General features: G+C 37.1%; 1 protein-coding gene across 1 annotated transcript in view; it reads right to left on the bottom strand.

Annotated features, from left to right (window-relative positions):
• Positions 1-2,591: 2,591 nt before the first annotated feature.
• The window catches only part of LOC131904858 (selection and upkeep of intraepithelial T-cells protein 2-like), a 30,821-nt gene continuing 22,352 nt past the window's right edge, over positions 2,592-11,060 (bottom strand). Inside the window, exons 6-7 of the mRNA XM_059255857.1 lie at positions 7,891-8,001; positions 2,592-2,788 (exon numbers count right to left, since the gene is read on the bottom strand). Coding sequence (XP_059111840.1) covers positions 2,592-2,788; positions 7,891-8,001 — 308 coding nt within the window. The remainder of the gene's footprint in view (positions 2,789-7,890; positions 8,002-11,060) is intronic.

The following is an 11,060-nucleotide window of genomic DNA, read 5'->3' as shown; positions in this document are numbered from 1 at the left end:
CAGGGACCTATGTTCCTCCTACAGGAAATGCATGAATATAATACTCATACATGAAATTCTCAAAACAAATAATTTTAAAAAGAGCAGCAAGTGCTCTTAACTGCTTAGCCATATCTCTAGCCCTCCCCATCTGTGTATATTTCTAATGGAATATTTTAGGGCTGTAGGTTATTGATAAATTACAAGAATGGAAGTTTTATGAAAGTTTTTCTTCTTGGGTTATCAGTTCTATACTCTTATCCATGTCTATATGGAAACTATGTTTGTACAATAAAGACAGGGCTTTTAGGTATAAGACATGAGTTAGAGGATATTTCAAATGTGTAGCATTTATGAACACAAGTTTATAAATGTTGCTTGTCTGGCCTTTAGGGGATTTTACATGGTTTTAAAAGAGAAAACTATTAAACATTAAATGAATGTTCGTACACTTAATATTTTAGTGCAGACTGTCAGAGATCAAATTTAAAAAAATCATACATTTCTTTCAAAAGCTTAATATACAGAGGCTTTCTAGAACATTTTTGATAGAAATATGATAGAATGAAAGGGCAGATTATTGAATCTACACTTAAAGAGCAACAACTTGTGTAAAATGTTTTAAATTGCTTTAGATTTTAGTTCATTACAAATTTAAAGTTAAATTTGTTATACTGTATATATATTTCTACTCTTGTTTAAGGTATTATGTTTGTGCAATTCATTTAAAATTGTAATGTATAATTAAAAATACAGATTAATAATTAGTCATGCATGTTAATCAAACTTATAATCATGTTAGCTAAGTTTTCTAGGTATACATAGATATATTTCAGTTAGGTAGGTAATCTTCAAACACTTCAAACACCTACAGAATATGGCATTTAAAAAGTTTTAAGAACCTTGACTTTCTGGACATTGAAACATGTCTGCTCCTGGCAGCACCAATCTACTTCAGAAAAGATAATGGGCATTGAAGAAACTCATTATGGAGTTCACTTTCTTTGTGGAAAAAGTTAGCCACTGGGCAAAAAAGTGCCCTTGCATCGACTACTTGATAATATGTTGTATAAACTGGACATGCAAGACCCATAGGAAAATGCTGTGGGATGTTCTGTATGTCAAATTTGTTGCTCTGATTGGTTAGTAAATAAAACACTGATTGGCCAGTAGCCAGGTAGGAAGGATAGGCGGGACAAGCAGAGAACAAAATTCTGGGAAGTGGAAGGCTGAGTCAGAGAGACGCTGCCAGCCGCCACCATGACAAGCAGTGTGTGAAGATGCCGGTAAGCCACGAGCCACGTGGCAAGGTATAGATTTATAGAAATGGATTAGTTTAAGATATAAGAACAGTTAGCAAGAAGCCTGGCACAGCCATACAGTTTGTAAGCAATATTTCTCTGTGTTTACTTGGTTGGGTCTGAGCGGCTGCGGGACTGGCAGGTGTCAGTGTCAGAGATTTGTCCTGACTGTGGGCCAGGCAAGAAAACTCTAGCTACAGGAAAATGACCACTGAATTTGCCAAAACAAGGTAAAATGGTCCTTTAGGTTCCTACTTTGCAGAGGAGACTACCAGACATTCTACAGGACATAGTAAAAAGCAACTGAGAGACTCTAGGCCTGTAGGCTGAAGAATGGATGCCCCAACATTGCAGAGGAACTTTGGGTGACTGTCCATGCAGGCAGCTGTCTCTGTCATTCTAGATTTTTGGAAGTTGCTTACAATGCACTTCCTGTTTACTTAGATAATATTATATCCTTATGAGGTCTTTGATGTAGTTGAAGACTAGATAGTTATAATATTTCTTGGTTATGATAAAAGATAAATTAGATATGAAACTTTAGACTCACAAATATGGGATAGATGATAAAATATTTTCTTTTATTTTGCCAAATAATAGAATAGATATTGTAATTGTGATTCTTGCTTGATAACTGTTTTGTTGTGTGTAATTTTACTATGTTGAAGTTAAGGCCTTCCTTTTTGATTAAACAGAAAAGGGGAAAAGCTGTGGGATAATGCTTTTGTACATTTTGGTTTAATAAAACTCTGATTGGCCAGTAGCCAGGCAGGAAGTATAGGCTGGGCCAGCCGACAAGGAAAATTCTGGGAAGAGGAAGGGCTGAGTCAGGAGTCACCAGCCAGACATAGAGGAAGCAAGATAACAAGGCAGAACTGAGAAAAATACCAAGCCATGTGGCTAAACATAAATAAGTATTATGGGTTAATTTAAGTATAAGAGCTAGTCAATAATAAGCCTGAGCAAATGACCAAGCAGTTATAAATAATATTAAGCCTCTGTGTGATTATTTTATAAAAGGCTATGGGACTGTGGATGAGAGATTTATCCCGACTGCAGGCCAGGTAGGACACAGGAATCCTTCCAACTACATGTTTGATGAAACAAATGCCTTTGCAACATTAACTGGGAGGGTATTTATGATTGTGTGGTAAAAGCTGGGACAGTCATTAATATGTGAGGTACCAACACTGCTACCAGTAAAAGCCCCTGTAATCCTAAAAAGGAGGCTACTATCTACCTGCCTTTATACAACACACAGTTCTTCATTTGGTTTTTCTTATAGTTACTAAGGCAGAAGGACCAGAAAGGTCACCTTCTAGACATCTGAGCACCAGTCACATGAACCAGATCATCTGAGTTGTCACCATTCCCATCATATTTACCATCCAATCTGAAGTAAATGAATGAAATGAAGTTGATCTTGAACACTATCAGCACAAAGAGGATCACACTAAAATCTTCCAACCACAAAGTGTCCAATTCCAAGTGTGGATCTGAAACAGGGACTGGTAAAAGAGGAAAGAGTCAGGACAGTAGCAGACAATAGAGAAAGGCTAGATTACACATTAAAGGTCGGTTTGTTTTTCAGGTTCCTGTTGCACCATGCCTCCTACATGTATAAGAACAATTCAGAAGAAATTTGGCCTACTTGATTTTGGAAATGAGCATGTTTATGTCAAACCTTGAAAAGGTTATGAGGAGGCAGATACCCACTCTGTTCAACCAGCATGGCTCTTGCTCTTACTAGTCTGTCTGAAGATCACACGGATAGATTATGTTTTTATCTGTTTTATTTAGTACTGAGGCTCCTCAAGAATTCTGGACCATACAGGATATAGTGAAACAGAACATTCTTAGATGATCAGGATCTCTGAAATGGAAGAGGTCTTATAATTCTCAAACATCACATTCCCTGGGAAGCATCCTCTCTCCACCTTCTTCTTTTTCTCTGTGTTCATTTCAGCTGCTACATATATACCCTAATACCCATTGTGGTAGCCCACAAAGGTTTCCTGGTGAGATCTGAGCATGCTTTATACAGCAGGGCTGCATTAGAGGATGGCTTGACCATGTGTGTGGTCACCAGGTATCTGGAATGGTCTGTACTTGGCTATGCTGGGGGGAGGTCTTTTGCTCAACCCCTTGGCATTCCCTTTAAAAGCCCTTTAGTAGAGACAGAAGGGGCTAGTGGGTTTGGACCCAGGCCCTCCTGAGGCTATCCGGTGTTTTCTAACTGTCTTTCTCCTCTATCCTTCTATCTACATATTACTCATTTCTCCCTGCTCAAGAGTACCTTGGAGGAATAAGAGGTAGCCAATATCCCCCAAACCATCTGTACCATTTCTTCTCTCATCAGGGTATCTGCTCAAGACCCACTCATTGGCAGTCTAGATCCTTGTGAAGAGGAAAGGTTAGTACCTCCCCACCCACCTACATATGCACCCTCCAGTGCAGGGCACAGAGACTTGTCTGATGCATTCATCTGAAAATTTCAAGTAAGAATTGCTTCCTGGTCCCTCCTCAATTTGTGGCTAGCTCTGAATTAAACTGAAAGAGACAGATTCATAGGAGAAAAGAATAACAGATATATTTAATCAATGTTCCATATGATAGAGCATCCTTTAAAATGAAGATTCATAATTCAGATGAATACCCATTCATGCTTCTGTTTGATGAAACATCAGCAGCTCTGTGGAAATATAACTGGACAGAAGGACAGATCCAACAGGGTGTGGTAGTTTGGGATGTTTAGGACTTCTCTTTCTTTTTTCCTCCCTGATGTAGGACAGATCTTGTCCCAGATGAAGTTCTGCCAAAGGCAAGCAAGGTAATCTCTACCTGTCTAGCTCTTAAACAAAGGTGGGGAAAGTAGATCAGGGTTTCCAGGTTAGGGAAGAAAGGAACTAGGTTCCTGATCCAATATGGAAAAAGGAATTCTAATTTGGAGGCTGCTTTGGAAAGAAATATGAGGAAGAAAGAGTGTAGAGGGAAGGTGGAAAGGACTCCCACTAATGCCATTTGGATTCTGCTTCAGTTATAAATGAACAATGTGTTGAGGTGTCATATTTTATATTTTCATTCTCAGAATCTCAACAATACCTACTGGGCACTATCTACCTTTAGTCAGCATTGGAGCCATCACAAAGTTGAATGAATGGAATCATCTGGAGTAAAGCTCCCAAGAAAGCTTATGGTTTGGTGGGATTGGGAGGGTAAAAAGACAATAAAATGACAAGTATTAGCAAGTGTGTCAATAAATGGGCATTCTTGTTCACTGTTAGTTGGAATATCAAATGGTGAGGTAATTTTTTGTTACCTCCTCAAGAAAAGATAGAATTACCATGTGATCCAGAAATTTTATTTTTGGACATATACCCAGAATAATGGAAAACATGCTCTAAAAGAGGTATCTGCATGCCAGTATCCACAGAAGCATTAAGACCAATAATGAACAGATGCATAATCCACACTTTTTTATTCTTTGGGCCTGGTCTAAATCATCGTGGTCTACAATTGTACAAACAGAAGTCAAAATAGCATGAGAAGGGAGTGAAGCTTTGTCCCTGCTGTCTTATGAAAGAAGAAATGAAATATTCTAGATTTGGTTCATTTGTCAACATACTTATAAATCTTACTTTTCCAGCCTGTGACTTGAGTTTTCATGTGTATAACAGGGCCTCTTGTAAAGCAGAGACATTAATTTTATTATCTTTTATTTTTGTTATGGCAAAGTTACCTTATATTAAATTTACCACATTAGCTACTTTCTATTTTATAGTTTTGTAAAATTAAATATTTATATTTTACAACTCTTACTGCCATTCATTCCACTAAACGCTTTTGTTGAAATTGAGATTCTGCATCCATCAAAAATAATTCCATGCTTTCTCCTACCTCTACCTCCTGTAAACCTCTGTTCTACTTTCTATGTGTAAAAATGGACTACTTTAAGAGCCTCATAATAGTGGGATAACACAGTGTCTTTTTATGACTGGATTGTTCTACTGAGTATAAGGCCCTAAAGCTCATTTATGCAGATAACATATTGCCCAATTTGCAATATACTCTCATTTGCTTTAAGGCTATTGGCGTGTTCATTTCATAGGAGAAAAATTAATGAAAGCCTCCCCTAAAGAGGTCAATCCAGCCTTGTGATTCTTCATTACTATTTGGGTCTATAATTCTGGCTTACTATACTGCAGCAGTTCTCAATCTGTGGGTCATAACCATTGGAAAACATATATTTCCGATGGTCTTAGGAACCCCCATCCAGAAATTTATTTTTGTTGCTGCTTCATAACTATAATTTTGCCACTAAACAGTGTATAAGTTTCTAAGAACATTGGAAATATGTGTTTTCTGTTGGTTGATAACCACTGCAGTATAAAGGATCACTTCACCTCATTGTTTTTGCCTTGTGTATAAAATTTGCATAAGGATCTTCAAGATAAAAACAGTAGACAACCCATTTCAAATATGTTCCCTTTATTTTTTAATTTCCATTTTTATTTTACACCCAACGATGAAAAGAAAGAATGACTTTAGTTGTCTATGAACACTATAGAATCAAACAAAATTTGTTGCAAAAGTAGGTAATTTTCCTAAGGATGTCTTTTGCTTTGCATCAATCTCTAAAGAAAATACTTGAATTTAAAAATATCTTTTCATAATGGACATGTGTTTTCAAATTTATAATATCCAAAACATTGCTCAATTATAGCATTTTATTTTGACAATTATTATTTGCATAAATTTTACTTTTGTTAATCTATTTATTTTTAATTTATTCTTTGAAAAGTTCATTGTTTAATTGAAAATATTCTTTTTTCTTACAATAAATTCTGATTACATTTTTCCCTTCCCCAACTATTCTCAGCTCCTCCTTGCCTCCACACCCACCCAGTTCCAAGCCTTCTTTTCCTCTATGGGTTTATAAAGGCTCATATTTAATACAATGGAGCATAATCATAACTACTCACCTTCACCCACTCACTCCAACATCCTCTGATATTTTCAACACATCGTCCTCTCAACTTCATGTCTTCTTTTTATATTTTGGCAAATCAATGAGTTTAATGGCTGTTGCCCATATGCAAGGGGTGGAGTCATACACTGAGACATAGGCAACATACCAATGGCCACACTTGAAAAGAAAACTGATTCTTCCTCACCCAGTGTCCATTAACTGCTAATAGCTACTCAACTAGAGTTGGAGCCTCAGAACCTCCTGTTATTTCAATGTTGGAATTTTTAACAGTTTTGAACTGGACTCTAAAAGTTTAAGATACTGTAGCTAATGAAATAGCTCAGTAGTTAAGGGCACTGATTGCTTGTTCAGACGACCTGGGTGCTGTGGGATGGTCTGTATGTTAAATGTGTTGCTCTAATTGGTTAATAAATAAAACACTGATTGGCCAGTAGCCAGGCAGGAAGTATAGGTGGGACAAGGAGAGAGGAGAAGGGTGAGAAGTGGAAGGCGGAGGAGAGGAGATGCTTCCAGCCACCACGATGAGAAACAGATGTTAAGATACTGGTAAGCCGGGGTGCTGGAGAGATGGCTCCGAGGATAAGAGCATTGGTTGCTCATCCAAGGACCTGGGTTCAATTCCCAGCACCCACATGGCAGCTCACAACTGTCTGTAGCTCCAAGTCTACGGGATCTGGCACCTTCACACAGATCTACATGTAGGCAAAACACTAATGCACATAAAATAAAAAAAAAAAATTATAAGCCGGGCGGTGGTGGCGCATGCCTTTAATCCCAGCACTCGGGAGGTAGAGCCAGGCCGATCTCTGTGAGTTCGAGGCCAGCCTGAGCTACCAAGTGAGTTCCAGGAAAGGCGCAAAGCTACACAGAGAAACCCTGTCTCGAAAAACCAAAAAAAAAAAAAAAAAAAAAAAAAAAGATACTGGTAAGCCATGAGGCACATAGCAACTTATAGATTAATAGAAATGGGTTAATTTAAGATATAAGAACAGTTAGCAAGAAGCCTGCAATGGCCATACAGTGTATAAGAAATATAAGTCTCTGTGTGTTTAATTGGTTGGGTCTGAGCAGCTGCAGGACTGGCGGGTGAGAGAGATTTGTCCTGACCATAGGCCAGGCAGGACCAGAAAAACTCTAGCTATACCTGGGTTCAAATCCCAACACCCACATGGTGGCTACTAACCATTTCGAGAATCTAACATCATCTTCTGACTTCCACAGGCACTAGACATGAAGGTAAATCATCCAGAAACATAAACAAATAGTAAAAAGATAAAAAGTTTAAGATACTTAATTATTATCTCCTTTTTGCTAAAAATATGAAGCAATCAGAATAATTTATTAGGTAATGATGATAGTTGAATTTGTGCAAAAATTAAACCACTATGAATTTGGAAAGAATTGTTTCTCTTGGAGCAAAATAATCAGCTGCTTCTACTACTAAGCTTAAAAAATTCAGGGCTCAGTAATCTAGACATTGTGGCATGTGTTCTCATGGACTATTGACCCTGTACTATACAGTTCAGACAACAATCACACTTTTGTTGTTGTATTACTGGGCAGTTGGGAAAGTGGGAGAAGACTTCTACAGGATGGCCCCAGCCTCTGGCTTTCACATACCTCTTGGTATTAGATGCAAAATGAGAATGATTCCTATAATTGCAACCATTGAAATCACAAATACAATTGCACTCTTCTTTTTCCAAGGACTATTTATTACAGAGCAGCTACCTAAAGAAAAAAAGTAATGTTATAATCACTCACTTGATATTTGTATGGAGACACTTTACATTGGATAAAGTACACGAACAAAGCAAGAGTTATTGTGTATGTATGTGTGTAGTGTGTTAATCTGAAGTTGTATTTTAAAATTATTTCTTTTAATTTTTGAGATTATAATATAATTACAACATTTTCCTCTTCTCTTTCTAAAGGGATTATTTCCAGGTTAGTTTGGAAATCAGTAGAGAGGGAAGTATCAAGGTACAAGTGAAAGGGCTGTTTTTTAATGCTTTCTCCTTGTATTCATAGGAGAGGTAAAGATTTAGGATTAGAATATAAAAGGACAGGAGTAAAAAGCACAGCTGTTATTAAGTTGAAGCAAGTATGTGATTGAGACTAATCAGGCCCAGAGGAAAGTAGCTAACCTTTACTTCATCTGATTTGTCATGAGTAGGAATTATTAAGAGAAATTGATAGAGGTATGTATTCCTTATTATCATTTTTTTTCTGTATTTGAAAGAGGCTGAAAGGGGAATAGGTATGAAGACCTTTTAACTGCCTAAGAGACCTTAATTTCCATAATATGAGAACTTACTACCATGGGTAGTTGCCATTTTTCTGTTATAGAGTTATAGTCACTATAGTGGTTTGAATGAGAATGGCCACCATTGGCTCATATATTATGTCTTCAGTTGTTGGAATTTTCAGGAAGGATTAAGAGATGTGGTCTTGTTGGAGAAGGTGTTCACTGGGGGAAGGCTTTATGGTTTCAAAAGGTTTCCTTCTTTCTCAATATCTCTGTCTCTCTGTCTCTCCATCTCTCTGTCTCACCATCTCTCTGTCTCTCTGTCTCTTTCATTTGCAAATAAAGATATAACAATCTTGGATAATGTCAATATGAAGAAAACTTCTGAGAAAATTGATCTCTACAGAGTGTTATGTAACACAGAGAGAGATGTGAATTTGTGGCTTTTAAATGAGTTGGCCCTCCCTATGCCCCACAAAGAGAAGTTGGAAATGGCAACTGTTTCATTCAGATGGCAGTGTTCAGAAGAGTAGCTAGAAATGTAAAAGAGGAAAGTTAGGAACATCAGAAAAATGCAGAAATATTCATTCCCAAACCCTTAAGTGATGAACATATTGCATCCCTTGGAGGAGATCTAGAGGTCATGAATGTGCTCTTAAGAGATAAAACTATGGCAAAAAATACACATGAGTTTCAGAATTTTAATTTTTATTGGCATATATTCATCATATATAGAAATGAATTTCTTTAGGATATTTTCATTGAGATGTAACAAAGCCATTGGCCATATTGTTTACCTCCCAAAAAATCTTTTTCTTCCTCTCAATTTAGGATTCCTTCCCCCAAACAATCTTTCTTTCACATTCACAACACACATACTTTAAAAATTTTTTGAATCTATGTAAACTCTATAATCTACAAATGAGGAAAATTGTGATATTCATATTTCTGAGTTATATCAGTTTCCTGGTACAATAACTTTATGCCCTACCATTGATAACTCTATTTTTATAGCTGAACAAATCTCCACCATGCATGCACACCGTATTCTCATCTATTTTTATCTACTCCTCTATTCATACACATCAAAACTGATCTCATACTTGGCTATTATGAATAGTGCTACAATAAATTGAGTTGAATATCTTACTTGTATGGTGACTTGGAGTCTTTGGGGTATACACTCTGTACTGGTAACACTGGGTATGGCTATTTTGATGAAAAGTTGCCCTACCATTCCACTTCTCACATTTGTCTTTGAGTGAATCCAGGAGACATCTTTGTCTACTTTGTCCTCTGTTCATCACATCTTGATTGCATTAGTCCTTTAAGAAACCAATCTAAATACCAATGTAGGTTGTTCAGATCTTTCAAAACCTCTTTTACTTCATAAAGATCACATCTCACGATGGGCTCAGCAAAGCTACTGAAGTTCCATACCAGAAGCATTAACTTTTTCCTTGAGTATACTGTAATCAGATTTTAACTGTTCTGGGAAGCTGGGCACTGACACGCACCTCTTGTATACTAAGTTACCTTGGTAATGCCTATCCGTCCTCCATTGACTTCTAGTCCCTGGTAATTTTGGGAATCCTGGCTGGAGATAGTTAAGTGTTCCCAATGTCTCCTGTGAGTCAGTCCATCAAGACTGATGTCTTTGTATTGCCTCAGGTTATACAGGATGGATAGTCACCTTATCATTTCTCTTATTCTGGGATGTCCATATTCATCCATTCTGCTCCCATATCCCCCAGTCTCATAATCTAGGTTCTGAGAAACTCATTTATTGTTTCAGATCTTCCAAATTTTAAGCAGTTCAGATTCAGAATATTCTCTAAATATCATAATTTCATTGCCTTTCCATTCGTGATATTAAAAATCAAATTTGATGGGGAGATTCTATCACTGTTAACTCATGTTCTTCCTCCTTATCATTTGATTTTTCTACAGTGGGTCCTAAGTTTTTATTCCAAAATAGAGCTCTTTAGCAAAGATCTAACTCATTCACTCCTTTTAGTTGTGAGAAATTACATGTTGACATCTTCTCATCCTCCCTTTGTTTCTCTTTCCCTGTCAGATCTGAAACTAGTGTGGAGGATAGCAGCATAGTGATGTCTTTTTTATATAATCATCCCTTGCTCATGTGAGAAAATTCTTTGTAGGGCAACTTTTCATCAAAATTCCCACTAGTGCTCCCCACCACTCAAACACACTTACCATGTATGAGATATTGTTGAACATAGGAAGTTATGAGGAAGGCTATCAGCACAAAAAGTTGTAAGCCTCAGTGTCATGTCTTATTAATTACAGCAAAGGCATGTGACTGTTTACAGAGCTTTCTTGTCATCTTCTGTGATATGAGTTACTCTCAGAGATTGTAATATATAGTTCACTAGGCATTTGAGGTTCATCTCCATACTCACATAAAGAAGACCCTATTTATCAATGAAGCATTCTACTTGATGCCATGTAAAGGAAGGTGTCCATGTTAAGAACATCCTTCCCAAAAGATGCTCTACACTCAGATAGCTCAGCATTGGTT

Source organism: Peromyscus eremicus, chromosome 2, assembly GCF_949786415.1.
Source record: "Peromyscus eremicus chromosome 2, PerEre_H2_v1, whole genome shotgun sequence".
NCBI lineage: Eukaryota > Metazoa > Chordata > Mammalia > Rodentia > Cricetidae > Peromyscus > Peromyscus eremicus.
The sequence above is the reverse complement of the archived record's forward strand: the minus strand, read 5'-3'. Positions and strand labels throughout refer to the sequence as shown.